Raw genomic sequence first — 18,206 nt, forward strand, 5'->3', positions numbered from 1 at the left:
TCAGCACAAACACGTCTCTGACTGCACGATCTTACCTGGAGGTCAAATCAAGACTTCAGGGTTCGAGGTAGGAAGATGCACCCAGCATCCCCTTTCTTTACAGAGCTCATAATTTCACTTTTTCCATCTTATTTCTTTGACCTGCAGGGCTTTTTTTAAATGTGGGGTTTTTGTCCTCTAGCATTTTCATGGGGGAACGCAAATATGGACAGAAGGGAGTCGTGGCTTGTCTCAGAAAACTCTGTGTCAACACCCAATGCAAAACTTCACAGCAAGTACTTCACACCCAGTGATCTGAAGCACTGAATGTTTGGTGGTTTACTCAAATCAGCCTGACTGAATCAGTGGCTCCCACTGGAAATCAGAGTTTAGACCATCCAGTTTTCAGAGATGCTTCTATTAATCTCTGCTAACAGGCTTGCTAGATTAAGCAAATAGCTGTTGATCACCCAGTATTGGCTTCTGCTTGGACATAATCATTGTGCTAAAAATGTCACAAAGGGTCTCATTACAGGACTACTACAAAAATTAACATTCAGCCAGAAATAAGATTACTCCATGGCTGTGAATATATCACCCTCAAAACACATTCAAACCCAGCAACCACACTAAAAGCTTGGCTCTTCTATAGTAGAGAACATTCCCAGTCAAATTTGGCCCCATTATATTAATTCTGCATGGGTTTTGGATACTTATCCAGCAAGCATCACAAGACTTTTACTGACAGTTCTCTAAAAAATCTAGCAAGGTGTTTAGTTGGAGAACTGAAAATCACATAATTGGGACTTTTTATTTTTCAAGACTCTGAGGTTGATAAAGTTCCTTTTCCAGTTGGGAAGCCTTCAGCAGTGGATCAGGCTGTAGAAGAGAAGATAAACCCTCAGCGCTACAAGGAAAGTTTGGCTGTATGCACTGCAGAGATATATTCAGAGGTGTACAAAAGTAACTCCAGGAAAGGAGTTACTACAATAAAACACCACTTCTTCAACAAGAGGTGTGTCTGCAAACAGCAGAGAGAGAGAGGCGAGTCTCAAACTACAGCTTTGGTTTATAACCACATAAAAAGCATTGCACCTACCACCATTGTTTCCTTTCAACTTTTTAAGTCTACACAGAATAAACACTGAAAGGAATCAGTTCAAATTTGACTGGAGAAGTCAGGTCATTTACTTGAACATCAGCCCAACCCCAGCACTCCACCCCACCACAAAAGCACATCACTGTCTGGAGGTGGAGTCCTTACACAAAGATTCACTAACAATAAAAAGAACCAGTGCTTTGAGGTTGCTAGTAGGCAGCTAGTCCCCAAAATAGTCACCTACAGATTAGGAAAGCACCGGGAGAAGATTTAGGCTTCTAGAAATCACAAAGTAAATATCCAAAAAAAAAAAGTTAGCAGTTTCTGCTATTTGACCAGCTCAGTTTGTTCAGACATGTTCCAGCTCCAGAAGTGATGCAAGGAGCACTTTAAAATGCATTTATAGTGCTACTCAGCAGGATTGAAGAGTACCTGCCCAGCTTTGATCTTTCTGGAAACCAGGCTGAGTGGGTGTTTTATTGGGCACTCTCCTTCCTCCTTGATTAAGCTGATCAAAGAGCCCTGCCCTATTTGTTATCAATTATATGCTGACAGGTCCAGCTTCAGGGACTAAGACCTAATACAAATTAAATGCACATGGTATTGATTTTTAACTTGAGTTTTACCTGCCATGGAACACCATGAGCCCAGCTCTAAAGAACTACCTGAGAGCTGTGCAGAATCAGCTGTCTTGGAGTTGGGTGCTCTTCACAAGCTCAAATGAAGCTGCATTTGGTGATTTGGGGAATGTTCAAGAAAAAAGATACTGCTCTTCAGCACAGATCACATGGTCCAGTACAGCAGAAGCCACCAAGTCCCACACATTTCCAAATCCTCCGGATTACAACATGAGCAGAGGCTGAGATGGACCAGAGCAGAGCAGCAGATGACGTGTCCCCCAGCATCTCACACTTACAGAAGCTCTTTGCTAAATGTTACCTAAATGACAAACAAGCTTCATGCCACAATTTCTACATCTTCCTTTTACCACTAGTCATAAAAATGACCTAAAAATAGCAAGAAAATATTAAAAATGGCCATATGACAAACCAATCCCACCTCTTTCTGACACAGAGTCAACTTCCTGTTACATATCAAAGGCACAACATGATACAGCCCAAAAAAAATCTTTCCAGGAAACAAAAAAAAGCATTTCAAAATGCCCTTTTTTTTAATTGCTATTTTTTTTTTCAATAAGTACTTACTGGCAGCTTTTTATGTCAATACAAAAGCTCTGTTATAATCTTCAGTAAAAGCCAAATAATATTAAATTGATTAACTCTAAATTGCAGCATATCACAGCCATGTAATCACCAGGAGAGATTTATCCAGATTAGCTAAATTGAACTCAAACTCCTAAATATAATTGTTTATGTGCACATTCACTATCTCCTGATTTTGCTTCCATGCCAAGGGGTAAAATTGCAACGCATTGTATGGCACTAGAGATGGAGTAACATCACAAACTCCAGGGTGCTTCCACTTCAGAGCTTCTGCAGGAAGAAGTTGCCTAAAACAGTTACACGTACCAGAGTTTGGGATTAAGGGTGCAAAGCATCAGGTAAATAAAATGACTCTACAGCCCTGAACCTAAAAGCTACCCTAGCAGAGAGACTGGACACCAAGAAGAGACCCTCAAGAGCACCTTTGAGAGCAGTTCCACAAGGGGAGAGCTGGATGGGGCAGCATGGAAGGACACCACTTGCAACCCATTGCTACTTCCAGTGACCATCAAACAAACCCCCTACAAATCTGCACTCCTGCCTTCCAACAAGATCTGTATCTACAGGCTTTGTTCTCCAGCTGCACCATTGCAGACTGCCTGCTCAGACTGTGCTTCCTCGGAACCCTCGTACACCATCCATGCACCCACAAAACTATGGTCACATCTGGTGCACTTCCACCAAGTCCACCAATCATCTTTCCCAAGGCTAACTTTTTACATCAGGACATGACTAATTAGAGGAGGAATGGTTAATTTATTTATTTATTTTTATTTCTGGAAAGTCTTCATCCTTTGCTGGATATCAAAGAAGCACACAGTCCTTTCCCATTATGTTCAGGCCTAGAAAAAGAGGTAATGAGATTTTTTTTTTTATTTTTATGAACAGTGCTTATTAGTGTTTTTTTTTTTTTTCCTAACCAGTCTAAGTTACACATTCAGAAGACAGTAATGTGGTAAGACTACATTTGGCCTATGGAATATTTGCTGAACTGCTAGCACCAAAGGGAGCAACTGAGCCGTATCCATGTCTTCTTCAATCTTGTAAATGCTGCTATATGTAACTTTTTTGTTTATTCCACGTTCATGAAAGTGCCTGTAGATGAGAGACATAACACTATTTCAAACACCAGAGTCCTCCATGAAGACGCAGGGGCAGACATTATGTACACATCCGACGAGCTCGCTCGCTGACAGCCCAGGAGATTGCCAGGGTAGTCCAAAGTCAGTGTTCATTGTTGCGTTTCTTCTTACTTTCTTTTACTTTAAAAAGGATCAAACACATTGTTCTGTAAGAGAGATTTTGATCTCTTCAGTATCTTCAAGAAAGGCTGGTCTACACTTGCACAGAAGGAAACAGAACAGCTCATGTTCTGCATTACATGAAGCACTTGTGCAACTCTTCCTTTTCTGACCTGCTCCACAGACTGCAAGAAAAATGAAATTTAAACCCTGTTGTATTCTGCTACATTGCCATGCAGCTGGAACCATCAGCCTGCCATGCTTCCAGGACTGTAACCTGACTCTGAGCAAGCCAGATGGGTCTGATTGGCAGGAACTCCTTCAAGTAGATAAATCCCAGCAGAGAAAAAAAAAAAAAATCCACTTGGCCCATGGCAGAAGGGGCAATCACATGCCAGCTCTTTAATTAAAATTACAGCAAGTCAAGTAGCTGATACTTTTCCCCTCTCCTGGTAAGGGGGACGAGACATTGTTCACAAGGGTGTTCTGTCGTGCCTCGCTGATCAACCGGCAGGCCAAGTCCAGGAAGAGTTTCTCCACATTATCCGACTCTTTTGCTGACGTTTCCAGATAATACATGTCCTGTGCTTCAGAAAACTCTGCAGCTCTTTGCTGGGAGACTTCCCTCTTATCAGCTAAATCAATCTTATTACCTGCATTGATAAAATATTTTAGAAAAGGAGTTAATTTCAAAACCAAGAGAAACTGAGCTCTATAAAGGATAAATAAGAGTTTGGTTTGATATAGGTATGGACAGTGGTTTGGATATGTAACTCCTAGTGCTTGCTCTCCCCTCCAAATAATGGGTTCCCTGAAACACCCAAGTCCATTTAATATCAGCTCATGTAATGAAATATGCCCTCTAAACATCCAAGCCAGTATGCTTTAATTTAGCACCAGTGCATCTGTTTGCTGCTATCAACCAACATTAAAGGATTTCCATGCTAACATCTATTGAAAATTCTCCTGTGCTTGCTCTGAGGAGCACTTAAAATGTCAATTATAGCATATGAGACACTAAATGTGACATTCATCATGTTGTCACAAGCTTTTTAAAAAGCCTGGCATGGAAAGAAGGCTCCCTACTTCAATATTCCAGTATAGGACTTGGCTGTGGAGGCTGGAAGAGGGATGGACATGCAGGGCACTTGCAGAGTGAGGTGGGGTGAGAAACCAACCTTTTGGTTCAGAGGGATCTGTCTGGCAGAGAGTTGATTAAAGCCTCAAGCCAGCATCTGATATGAGTGTACACTATTGCTGGCCACTTAACTTCAAACATGATGTTTCTGCCGTAAATCAGCCTTACAACGATGGTAACAGACCAGGACCTGCAATAACAGGCTGCTCTGTCCACAGACTCAGCAGGTTCAGGAGGAAACCTCTCCTGGCCCCACTCCTACCACCAATTTTGTGAGAGCTCATTGGAGGAAGAGGTGGTGTTTCACTAGCAAGTCTTCTCTCATTGCCTTTTCCTCCAAGATTTCCTTTCCCAATAAAGGAGAGTCTTGGATCCACTACCTGCACTGAAGTTAGCCTTCTAAACAGATTATTACTCGACACAAGTGATTTATGGGCATCACCATCTTCAAAGGGTGTGTTATGACTAAAATATGATTTATATGCTGTGGCGTAGATTCTATCAATTAACTTAATGTTCACTGAAAAAAAATAATGTACATTTGTTAGTCATTTATTAATTTTTTCTGCACCATTTGTACCCAAGCCATACTCATGGAGTATGAGTTTCTTGTATGGAAGCTCTATAAACCCCATAGGTCACTTGAAGTAGCACTGGGGCATGTTAAACTCAAAAGATTTTTTTTCCTTGAAAATAGACTTTTAGACACCTCTTACAATGACCTAGATTTTTTTCATTTAAATAGCAAACTATTAAAGGTGACACTGTAGAATGAAACTTCTTCACTTTCCCCAAGTTATTTTTCCACTGTTCTTTATATATTCTTGGACCTTTAAAAGCCAAGTCCCAACTATCAGATGCTGAAAGCAGAGCATGGAAAAGCACTGGTAGGCAAAATAACCTTCCCCTTGCTTGTAGCAGACAGATGGCCTGAGGTCTGTTTTGCCTTGAGTTGAAGCTCTACAGATTAATATAACATTCCGTTGTTTATTTTTAGTCTCCCTAAAACCCATGCAAGAACATCCAGTTTTCCAGCACTGCCCCACCATCCGCACGACCGCCATGTGATCCCGACCCCTTGAGACAGGACTGGCTGTCCCATACCCATGGAGCACGGCATCACCAGCTCAAGTAGGTCCTCACTCATTTGTGGAGATCTGGGCTTGGAGTCCACAAGGGGAACTGCTCCATCCTTAGCTCAGCGGTAGCTGCACCACCCACACTTGGTGGGTAGCATCCCTCTCCCAAGGCACGCCACAGCCTCAGACCCCGGACAGGACCACCCTGAGCCCCGCTCGGAGCATCCCGGGGCCGCGTGCAGAAGGGATGGTCCGAGCACAGCTGCAGGCAGGCAGGGCTCTCCCCCTCAGGGGGCCCCAGCGGCTTACCCACGAGCACGGTGATGACCTTGTTGCTGGCGTACTGCTCGATCTCGCGCAGCCACTCGGGCAGGCAGCGGAAGGACTCCTCGCAGGTGATGTCATAGGTCAGGATCAGCGCGTTGGCGCTGCGGTAGTAGCTCTGCGTGATGGACCGGAACCGCTCCTGGCCCGCCGTGTCCCAGATCTGCAGCTTTGGCCAGAGCAAGGAAGGGTGGAAAAAGGAAAGAGGGGAAAAAAAAAAGTTATTTAAATTTTTTTATCTGATAGCAGCACCATTTTGACCTAAAAAATCCCCGCCAGGATAAAACCAATGCTGGGAAAGCACTTTGCTCCTCTCCCTTCTGCTTCCCCTCCCCCTGCACTGTTTGTTTCTGCTCCTGCACTTGGGGATTGAAATGCAAGGCACAAAGTCAGCTGGCACTGCGGCCAAGAGCCCTGGAAGCTGCAGGTCTGTCGGCTTCCATGCAACTTCTAGCATCTCCCTCTGCAGTGGGCAGAGCTGCCAGCCTGGAGGGGCTAGAGGGAGAAAGTAACTTCTCCAACCCCTGAAGGCTAGCAAGAGCAACTTCCATTCCCAAGAAGGAATAAGAATGCCTCTCCTCTAGCTCATGGAGCTGGTTGCAGTATCCAGAGACAATGCAGTGATGGAAAAGCACAGGACTGAACAAGGAGCTCAGCTGAAAGCTTATCTAAAGTTTGGAACACGTTTCCTCTCTACAACTTCAGCCATCTCATCCAGCTGCTCACTGTGTGCCTTCCCAACATGTAGAATTGGCTACATCACAGAATCCCAAAATGATCTGAGTTGGAAGGGACCACCTAGCTCCAACCCCTCTGCCATGGGCAGGGACACCTTCCACCAGACCAGATTGTTCAAAGCCCTGTTGAGCCTGGCCTTGCACACTTCCAGGGATGGGGCATCCACAGCTTCCCTGGACAGCCTGTTCCTGGGTCTCACCACCATCAAAGAACTCATGAATGTTTGTCAAACCCTCTGGATCCACAAAGACAACCTACATTTTCCAATAGGAATTACACTTATACTGGTTTTATATTTTGACCATCTGATAGTTTTTAGTGGGTCATCAAAACCTCAATTCTTCAAAAAGGAAGTCTAAGAAAAACATCCATGATTAACATAATTTCAAGATAAAAGAGTATTTCTCTTCTTCAGCTTTTATTTTTTTAAAGCACCTCTCCCTGGAATTAAATATGTGGAAGATGATTTCCAGCCAAAATCCTGTGTACTTTGGGAAGAAAAAGGTAAAGTATTTGAGATTTTTTTCCATATATTCAGCAGCCTGTACAGAGGAAACTTTATTCTTGCCCAGTTCCAAAGCTGAGCTATGCCAGCCACTCATCATAAATATGTTAGTTTGAAATGAAAGCTCCTGGTAGCAGCTTTTAGATGTGGGGTATAATTTTGGAAAAAAAAACCCAAAAAAAACACTACTTTTTTTCTTTTCAGAGAAAGTAATTGTGGCTGGCTCACAGCTCCTGGGCACCTTGGTGCTTTAATCTCTTGGCATAGTCGTACTTAAATGGCTGAACCTGGTATCTGTAAAGTAACACACAAAACGATAAGTGAAATTACTTGCACATGAAAACCAGATAATGAATGAGTCCTTGCTAAAACAAACCAGCCTCCAAACTCTGGCAGATGGAAAGATACAGATAATTCTGTTGTTATTCAGCTGTTTCCCAGGAAAAACATTTAATCACTGTCTACTGGCTAACTCCAGCTTATATATATTCTGCCTTTATTGAGAAGATCTCTAAATTGATAAAAACTTGATGTGAATATGTTCTTCCACTGTTTTAATCCAATGAACACTGAAAGCAGAAGAGATTGTGGGACCTGGAGAGAGGAGACACAAGTCTACCTGTGAGCTGGGTGCAGGAGGCAGGGAAGAGCCCTCAATCTTACAGCCACTGATAAACTCTTCCTGCACCCAAAATGCACGTCTCACACTTTCCCTCACTGGTCATTCCTGTCAAAATATTTCACAGCAACCATTTTATTTGTACATTTTTTTTTCCCCCAAAGGACAATGTCTGAGTCAGCCTGCAGAAAATCTAGTTGTTTATTTTCTTGCTGTCAGCTGATGCTTCCTGCCCTCCCAGCACTTGCACACACATTTAGCTTTCCACCAAGCCCATACAGCACAGCCCTCTGCTCATAGCCCTGAGGATGCTTACCTTTAACCAGCAAGGTAAGTGCTATCTGCTTTGCTTCAATCTTGCTACAAGTGCTGCACGTATTTTTGGAGTTTATTGGAAGAAGCCAGGCAGATCAAAATCCCCCCACAACTGCACTCCCCATAAGTGCTCTCCCAGCTCATTGGGCAGGGAGCTTTGGTAGCTGCTCATATCTGGAAAAGCTTGCACACACCTTTCATGCTAGCTAGTGCCTCTCCACTGACTTTATAATGCTATTTTGAAAGCTGGAAAGTATTTTTCCCCAGAAGTCCATAATTTATTTTCAAGTCCCAAAACTCTTTTGGTAAACAGCTCTGCTCCCTCATTCTGGATCCCAGCAGACAAGCAGCCCAGCACAGAGGCAAGAGAGTCATGGCTTGGGCACTGCTAAATGGCTAACAGCCAGAGCAGCTCTGTCCTCTGACTCATTCCTGCTTTCCCCTCTCATTAAATGTTCATTCTCACAAGCACTGCTTACTCAAAAAGTTTCAGCTACAGGACCACTGAAAGAAATCTGTTTGCCTTCCAGATGCCAGAGGGCTCATTCCAGTGCACAAATATATCATACTAAGCTCCCACCGAGGCTTGGTCACTGAAACTGAGCTCCAGCAACTCCAACTTACTGCACTGGTGGGGGCAGGAGAGGGACCTTAGAACCCAGTACTGGCCATGTCAAATACACTGGATACACCAGCTAGCACTTGCTAAGGTCTGTGACACACAATCCTGCACCAAGGTGATTCAGAGAGGACACTAGTGCATTCATCAAACATTTGCAGGGTAGCAGAAACTTCTCATTTAGCTTGTGGAGCTCCCCTGAACCATCCTTGGCCCTGAGACAGCTCATACTGGCACAACTACTTCCAGTATTCTCTTAAGAACTTTGCAGCTTCAGTCCAAATTAGTCTTAAAACAAGATTATATGACAGGAGCAACACTTCAAACAAACTCAGACAAGTCCTGAGGGTAAGTTCACCAGTACAAACCCCAGAGCTCATACACAAGTGAGGTTCTAAAGCTCCAGCAGAATTTGACAGAGAACCAGATGCTTGAAAAGGAGAGCTATCTGAAGTGGATGGGATTCACGTCCCCCAGGACTGCTTTTCTCCCTCTAATGACCAGGACAGTCTTGAGGCCACTGATTTAAACTATGTATACAAGACAGAACAAATTCCACCTCCAGTACAGTGATCACACCATTTACCAGCTCAGAGCCTCTGAGTTGCTTCACTGGAGCTGCTTTTGGCTGAGAGAAACATCTCTGCTGTCTGAAGAGCTTGGGACAAGCAGCATTCATGTCCTGGCCAGCCCTGCTAATGAGCATCACAACCAACAAGCTGAGCACCAGCACCACCTGGGCTACACATGATCCTCTCTGCTCCCCTGCTGCTGCTCTGGCCCATTTGCACTGCCACATGCTAAGTATAAACTTGGTCTTGATCAGGGGAAGGATTTTCTATCCCTTGTCCTTCACTGCTCAGGTGGGAAGGTCTCCTGGTGAAGCACCACACTTCCCACAGCCTGCTGACATGACCACAGCTCTCAAAATGTGTAATAATCTTAGCAACACAACACCCTGTTTTCTTCTTAAACCCCTCTGTGGTGCTGTGGTACAGGCTAAAAAAAAACCCAGGGGTAAAAATCTGCCCAAGTCCACTGTTTCCATCCCACACAAGCTTGAAAACAGGTGTCAGTGTCACACTGGTGCCACTCTTGGGTTCGATAAAGACAGCAAGGGAAATACTGCTGGTTTTCACTTTGATGCCCTTGAATTTCCTGCAGGCAGAGTAAATCCAGGAGCAGCTCAGGGACCACGGACACCTTGATATTAGAGGCTGAAATAATTGTACTTTTTTCTCATCTCGGATACCACAGCAGCTCAAGTGAAACCTCTACTAATGAACAAAGGGGTAGCAGCCAGCATTTCTGGACTCTGGAACCCAACCATGGACCCCATTAAAGCATGAGATTGGAGACCAATCTCATGCTTTGTGTGTTTTGGCCCAGGCAAAATAGCTCCCTGCCAAGTGATGCTCAGGCTCAGTTTGGGAGTCAGCTCAGGACAAGGACAGTTTCCCAAAAGTGGCTTCCATGTTATTTTAGAGGGTGAAAGACTTAAAAATAGGGAGAACTTTGCCCTTTGTTTGCTGAAACACAAGTACTGTGATGAGCTCTGCTTCTCCCAAATCCTAACTTGGCAGAAGTGGAAGATGAGCCTCTGTTGTGCAGAACCACACAGATGTCTGTTCTCCCCAGTGGCCATCTAGGGAGCTCTCAGGAGAAGACTTTCCTCAAGCACATCCCAGTGGGAATGCAGCAAAATTCTGGTTACCAGAAACACAGAGAGCAGAGGCTGCACTGAAATGCTTCTTTGGCTTCCTCAAGCCAGACATGACCTCACTGTCTCCTAAGCAAGGACAGCAGTTTTGCAAGGTCTCCCTGTTCCATTTCCTCCCCTCCAGCAGGTTCACTTTCACAATCCTGATAGTAATGGTGGAGAGGGGCACACAGATTGTTAGACCCTGCATTGCCCAAGCCATGCCAGACTGCCCTGACCTTCCCTGAGTGTCTTCCAGCAGAGGAAGGGCTGCAGCAAGAAACCTCAGCTATGGTACTGCCACATGAATTTACATTTTAAATCATCAGGCTCCTACCTTTACTTTTTCACCGTTTATCTCCACAGTTTTAATCATAAAGTCAACCCCAATCGTGGCTCCTTGCCCTGGTGGGAAAAGCCCCTGGAAGAAAACAAGAGTTTGATTCAACTTATTTCTAGAACAAGACAAAAGTCTCACTGGGTGCTAATCCTCACCCTTTTCCATCTTCAAAACTGTTCATCCTATGTCCCCTTCCCATGACACTTACTTCCATCACATTTAGAGTGTGACATTTCCCCAGCACGAAGGTTACCATAAATTCAAATTGTGTTTTCCCTGTTTTATACATCCCTAATTATGCAGCAAGTCATCGACTTCAGAAGTAGGAGCACAGGAAAAGGAAAGGAGGAAAAAAGAGAGGAGGAAAGCCCCTCTGTACAGTTGGAAGAAGCAGGGGAAGTGTGAGGACCTTCCACCCTACTTCCCAAGGCATTGAAAGATGTGTGAACATCTGTGTGGGATGAGATGCATTTGCAACCTCATGCATTCCCTTCTCCCTCCACGGCACCCTGTGGCACCAATAGGCATTTCTGGCAGCTCTCAGCAACGGGGCCACATCTCTGCACAGCATTTCAGGAGGGAAGCACAGTAGTGCCAGCCATCACCAGTGCCACAGCAATGGCAAGGGACAGCACAGTGCTGGTGGTATTTGATTGCAGCACCACGAGAAAGGAGCAGCAGCAAACCAAATGAGAGCTTTTTGATTTCTGGTCTACCGAGTCATGTTGATTTTGGGGCACATCCATCCCCTACAGCAGCTGTGCTGCCAAAGAAAAAGCAGCAGAAGTTGCCAAAGATTTTTGCTGTAAACATTTCGGGTATGACTAGCTTTATTGCCGCTGGCTGCCACATGTTTTTGGAGAGCATCTAAAATCACTACAATTTCAAAACTAAAATTAACAGTGAAGGGTAAAATTGCTGACAATTCCTAGTGGAGAGTCCAAAACCCCACAGCTTGTGCTTTATGGCGCATCATGCAAAGTCTTCCCTTGTCCTGCATCAGAGAGGCCACAAAAAAGGACACTGGACTGACAGCTCAGGACCCAGATTATTTCTTTACTAATGACAAATAAGAGGGAGCACTTTGTGCATCAAATGTTTGGGAGGAGACCAGGAGACCTGTTGGTCTTATAACTGGTCCGTAACACCACCAAAACGGGAGGAGTTGTCCCAGTGGTTTTTAGAGGGGACTTTCCACCTTCAGAGAGGTTTTTCCAACACAAACTCCAGAACAGGGCCAGGTGCAGCATGAGATACAGATGCACTGCTTGTGCCAGTATGCCACTGTACGTGATGCATGCACCAAGGGCGTGAGCAACAAAATGTTTTGGAGCTGTGACCTGGCAGAGCCCTCACTGCCGAGCTGCAGGCTCCATGCTCCCATGCCAGTGCTGTCCCCATCCCAACACTCCACAACCCAAGAGGCAGCCAGCCTTACCTGAGTGAAGCGACGGACTAAGCAGGTCTTCCCCACCCCGGCGTTGCCGATTAAAACAATTTTGAAGAGGAAATCATAATCTTCCATACTCATTTACGCAGCTGCAAGAGAGAGAGAGCACAACGCTGTGTGAACCAGGCCAGTGGGGACATGCCCTTTTATCCCAGCTGAACTTTATTACTCCAAATATTCAGAACAAAGGTCTCTTGGCACACACGTGGATCCTCGATAAGGGAGGACACTTTTCACTCTGAGCCGGGGCATCCACGTAGTCAGAGCCAGCTGCTGTGAAACCCTGGCCCCATTCTGGTTCTCACACGGTCTCACCTGGCTGCCCACAAGTTAGGGATGCTGGTTTCAGCTTTCCAAGCAGAGCTCCACAAACCTGAGACACTGACTCCTAGATGTTCCCAAGTGTTTGTTTTGCTTTTAACTACATCAGCTCCAAAGGACAGCATGGACTTTATCACATTCTCTGAGGGGATCATGTGACTGACTCCTGTGAGGGAAACATCCCAAATCCCACCATGAGCAATTCCAGGAGCACGTTGGGCACACACAGAACAGGGCTTGGGCACACAGGAGGGCAGAACAGGCAGGGGACTTAATTTTAAAACAAAAGCAGCATTGCTTGCCTTAAAAACAAAAAGAGTTCATGTTCTAAAAGTGTAGTGAAGAGTGGGGTAGCAGTTTAGCTGAAGTACGAGAAGTTTTTAGAAGAAAATAAATAATAGTTTCTATTAGAAATATTAGCCCTCTGATAATTTTCTTTAGTTTTGCGAGGAATCTTCAGATTGGCTCAAATGGGAAGTGAACAGAGAGGAGCTGAGGAATTTTCCAGCACACTCCACGCCCCAAATACAAGCTCCTTGGCAGGATGCAGGGACTGATATTTCAGCAATGTCACAGGAGATGGGCAGGATTGCCTGCATGGGGGAAGATCCATGTGGCTTCCTATGCCAGTCACAGCATGGGAAGGACCAAAGAGACAAATGCAGAGCTGAGCTGCTGACAAATGCATTTGCTGCAGCTGAGCAAGTCGTGAGGGATGAGCATCCACACCTCCATCTCCAGTGCTCCTAAGGGTGCTGCCAACACTGCCCAGAAAAGGGCTCTGTAACCTCCCAGGAAAGCAAAAACAGCCAGAAGAGATTCAGGTGGAGAATTTAGGCAGAAAGGAAAACCCAGAGACAAGAAAGCAAAGAACAGTGTCCAAATCCAGCTATGTCCAGGAGGATCTAGATATTGCACACAGCATCAAAGACCTGCCCTCAAGATATCAGAAAAAGGACAGATTTACACGCCATCAGTTCAGATGCCATGTGAGGCAAAACCAAAACATCAGCACCTAACCTGCCAGCACCTATAGGTTAGGTATAGAATGAGGGGATGGAAGCAAGGATGGGAAGTGTAGCAGGAGTATGGGGCAGATGGGTGGGGAATGGGGGAAAAAATGTGTTACAGAAGTGCTATCCTCAGTAAATCCCCAGATTGCTTAGAGGATTTCTACAGAGCTGATAAAGGGAGGAAATGCAGGCTGGGAGAAACCAGCTTCTCATGGTCAGTCCAAAGTCAGGGTGCTGTCTCCCACTGCCTCCAAAGGGTTCACTGTGACACACTCCAGAAGGCTCCAGCCACAGACTCCAGTCCCACCAAACAGCTGTGATAGGCTTATAGCCAAACAACCCAAGAGTACAAGAGAAAGCTGAGACAGTCTGTTTCTGCCTGGCAGAGAACACTGAAACAGCCTCCAACCACCACCAAGAATCTGGTGGACCCAAGGGCAAAAGAGGGAGAAGACTGACTCAGCTGCTTCACATCTCTGTGGCCCTTGGCCTTTCCAACAGGCTAAAAAAAGGGTAACCACACCAATTAGTGACTAATGAGCTGCATCACATCAGCAGATGGTTAGTAGGAACACAGCTGAGTCACCGCACAGACATGTCACTTCACCCGGGTCAGGGGACACAGAGCAGCACAGTGCCACCAGAGAGCAGCAGCTGGAGGTGTCCTGAGGATGCTCTGACTTCACCTTGCTCCAACACACAAGTCCTTGCAGATCCTTCCTCTCTTAGGAGAATGAAGGAGTGGGACCTTACAAAACAGCCCAAAAAAATTGCACTTTTTTTTATTTTCTGGGGCTTTTACTTTGTTACAATCATTCCATATCTTCGTGACTGGCTTTCCCAGAGTGGGACTGGATAACAAAAGCAGTATTAAACACACATTAACAGTGCTCTTAAATTAAGACTAAATGTTAACATAAGGTTTCAAGGTTTCACACTAGCTTCTGCCATGTAGGAAAACGTGATCATTCACCAAAAGTCTATTTCAAGACTAATGACACTCACGCAGCACTGCATTATTATTCCTGGGATCCTTCATACCCCAGAGGGCATGCTCCACCCAGAGAGATTTCAGTTCCATTACTTTCACCCTAAACAATCCAAAATTCAAATTTATCTTCTTAGAAAGCTTAAAAATAAACTTTCTCTGCAGATCTTTGAGGTCAGAAATGCTAAATGGCTCAGACATACCCTAGAGTTATGTCTGATCCCCTTCATTAGGCTCTAGGACTAATCATATGTGATAATGACCCCAAAGGGGAACTGAAAGACGAGCCAAGACCATAAAACAAATCTTGCAATGATAAGATTAAATGCCAGAACTGAAGAGATACAAAAAATCAGAGCATGGGAAGTGAGAAGGCAAAGGAGCCAGCAAGGAAGAGCGAGCAGTGTTTTGTGGGGCAGAGGGGCAGGTGAAGCTGCCCATGTCACCCTGTCACCCAGCTGGCGTTCCTCCTGCGAGTGCACACGCTGCCAGGGCTGGACACACGGACACTGCACTGGCCACGTCATGAAACCCTCTCCTCCTGCACACCCAGCCTTGCAGCCAAGTGACCTTTGCTGCTGACTCAGGCTCACAACACCCTCCCCTCTCCCCAGAGAAGATGTGCCTCACCCTCTACCCCACTTACCCCAGCTGGGGAATGTGCATCTCAGCAATACAGCACATTGCACTATATGCTTTAAAAACCAAAAACAAATGCAGAGCACTGCTTCTCTATTCGTTTTTGTTTTCTTGAGTTTTTTGGTGTGGGTTTGGTTTTTTCTTCCCCTCTCTTTTCTTGTGTTTGTAGGTACAAGGCTCTGCCTCACAGCCCTGCAGTGGTTTCAAGTGCTCAGGATGCAGCTGCCTGTGCCACCCTCTGAAGGAGACAAGACCCCGCAGTGAGGGCAGGAGATAGGATGCCAGTCCATGCCTCAGCCACCCCTCACCACACTCATTTAAATCACAAACACAACAGCACAGAGACATGTCCTGTCATGAGATGAAGCAGGAGTAGAGTCCAAGACTGGCAGCAGGGCAGAAAATTTGGTTTCACAGCTGTTTTTCCTCGAGGCAGTTTATGCAGCTGGCATCCCAACCAGCCTCACACAGGATCAGTTTTGTGGGGTTTTATTTCATTTGCCACTGCTCTGCTTCGCTCTATCATGAGACCCCACACATGGTCACTCTGGACAGAACAAGCGGTCAGGAGGAATAAATGGAAGCAGGGCTTTGATTCTACCTGGAGAGGTGATCCATCAGTGGGAATGCAGCTGAAGGACAGCAGGACTTGATTCAGACTCAAGATTTCACAGATTCATAGAACCATCAAGGTTGGAAAAGACCTCTAAGATCATGGAGTTCAACACTCCCAAGTCCACCACTAAAGCATTTCCCTAACTGACACATCTACATCTACATGTTTTCCAAACACTTCCAGGGATGGTGACTCCACCACTTCCCCGGACAGCCTGTTCCAGTGCTTCATCACCCCTTAGGTGAAGGAATTTTTCCTCATCACAATCTAATTCTCACCTGATGCAACCTGATGCTTCCTCTCATCCTATTGCTTTTCACATGAGAGAGGAGACTGACCCCTGCTCCACTACAGCCTCCTTTCAGGCAGTTGTAGAATGAGAAGGTCCCCCTGAGTCTCCTTTTCTCCAGGCTAAACACCCCCAGCTCCCTCAGCCTCTCCTCATCAGACTTGTGCTCCAGACCCCCCATCAGTTCCATTGCCCTTCTCAGGACATGCTCCAGAATCTCAGTGTTTCTCTGTTTGGGCAAGACAGTGCAATAAAAGTTTTCAATATTCTTCACTTATTAATTCCAATTCAACCAGAAGACTGGTGAGATCCACCCAAACCAAAAGCCCAGGGACTTTTGCCTCTCCTCCTCTCACCCACCCTTGTACAAACAAGTTCCTGCTCCCAGGGAGACACCTGAAAAGGGAAGTGGGCTGCTTTTCCCATGCTGATGTTCAGCTGCTGTTGACTTTTCCACCAGGGAGCTTTCTAGCCCCTCTGCCCCCAGCCTGCAACGCTGCCTGGGCTGCTGTGATCCAAGTGCAGGACACAACTTTACCTCGTTGAACCTCATACAGAGGATCAGATCCAGACTGTCCAGATCCCTCTGCAGAGCCTTCCTGGCATCCAGCAGATCAACAGTCCCACTCCACTTCATGTGATCCACCTGACTGAGGGTGCCCTTGATGCCCTCTCCAGATCATTGATAAAGACATTAAACAGGAGTGTCCCCAAAACTGAGCACTTGGGAACACCACTTGGCACCGCTGCCAGCTGGATGTAACTGCATTCACCACCTCTCTCTGGGCTCAGCCATCCAGCCAGTTTTCTAGCCAGTAAGGAGTTGGATGAGAAACAAAACAGAACAAAAAACAAACTATCCACAGCTGCAAAGGTTTTGTCCCATTTAAGGATTAAGACCAAAGTTATATCAAGACAGGAATGCTGATAATTTGCACCTCAAGTCTATCCTCCCTCAAAACCCCATCACAGCCTAGTGCTGCAATTTGGCACAGAGAAGGATCTGCAGCCTTTTTCACCTGCTGGATCTAAGCAGTAGCCCAGGGCAGGTTTTGATGTATTTATACAGTTCTTAATAAACAAGTATTTTCTGTTCTTCATCACCCAACAGCTATAAACAAAAATAAATTTACCCAAACATCTCAAGTTCAAACAGCAGCAGTTATGTATACAGATATTACACTGATTGCATATGCCATATGAGCAACAAAATTCAAAGCTAAGGCTAATATTTCAAGCAGAAAATTATTCCTTGCAGGCCAGAAAATTGCAGGGAATTCGGGTCTGGACATGCTGCTGCATTACGTAACTCAGGATAAAATATTTTCGTTCCCAAAGCACCTGCCAGCCCAAGCAGGCTCCTGCACTCAGCAAGCAGGAGCCCAGCTCGTGCCCCTCTGCAAACAAGCAGGCTGCATTTCCCTCTGCTTCCCTGCCCACCTTCCTCATTCCTCATCTCCACAGGGTTTGATTTCACTTCCATTCACATTAGAAAAATTAAGAGGGACTTAATTCCCAAGAAAGCCTGGATCATGCATGCCTCTGGGCTGATGGTGGCAAAACCATAAGTACATGGGATGCATGCTCTTGGCATGGTGCAACATTAAAACTCCAGGAATATCTTTTCCAAAATCAAGGGAGAAAGATGTATTGTAGGCACTTGGGGTTGCAGAGCTTGACATCTCTCAACTCCTCCCACCACACTTACCATTGCAGCTGAGCTCAATCCAGTTGCCTGTGCCCTGGCAATCCTAAAAATACCTCTTTCAAGGAAGGGAGAAGGTCCCAACAGCACTCAATAAATCCATCCAACACTTCCAGGAGGTATCAAGCAACTATGCACATAGTCAGGAAGCCATGGAGCTTCTCCATGCACAGCAGAACCAGCAACACTGGCTGATGAGCTGCTGCTCATTCAAAAGTCTAGACACATTTTAAAAAGTGCATCTGGAAAAAACCTCCAGATTATGAA

General features: G+C 45.5%; 1 protein-coding gene across 2 annotated transcripts in view; it reads right to left on the reverse strand.

Moving 5' to 3' along the window:
• Positions 1 to 2,750: 2,750 nt before the first annotated feature.
• RAB30 (RAB30, member RAS oncogene family) overlaps positions 2,751 to 18,206 on the reverse strand; it is a 41,239-nt gene continuing 25,783 nt past the window's right edge. For both annotated transcript variants that reach the window (XM_084227148.1, XM_084227149.1), the window contains exons 2-5: positions 12,357 to 12,457; positions 10,916 to 10,999; positions 6,069 to 6,252; positions 2,751 to 4,195 (exon numbers count right to left, since the gene is read on the reverse strand). In XM_084227148.1, coding sequence (XP_084083274.1) covers positions 3,945 to 4,195; positions 6,069 to 6,252; positions 10,916 to 10,999; positions 12,357 to 12,449 — 612 coding nt within the window. In that variant the 5' untranslated portion in view covers positions 12,450 to 12,457 and the 3' untranslated portion in view covers positions 2,751 to 3,944. The remainder of the gene's footprint in view (positions 4,196 to 6,068; positions 6,253 to 10,915; positions 11,000 to 12,356; positions 12,458 to 18,206) is intronic.

This window comes from Fringilla coelebs (genome assembly GCF_963513975.1).
Source record: "Fringilla coelebs genome assembly, chromosome: 2".
In the NCBI taxonomy this organism is placed as follows: Eukaryota; Metazoa; Chordata; class Aves; order Passeriformes; family Fringillidae; genus Fringilla; species Fringilla coelebs.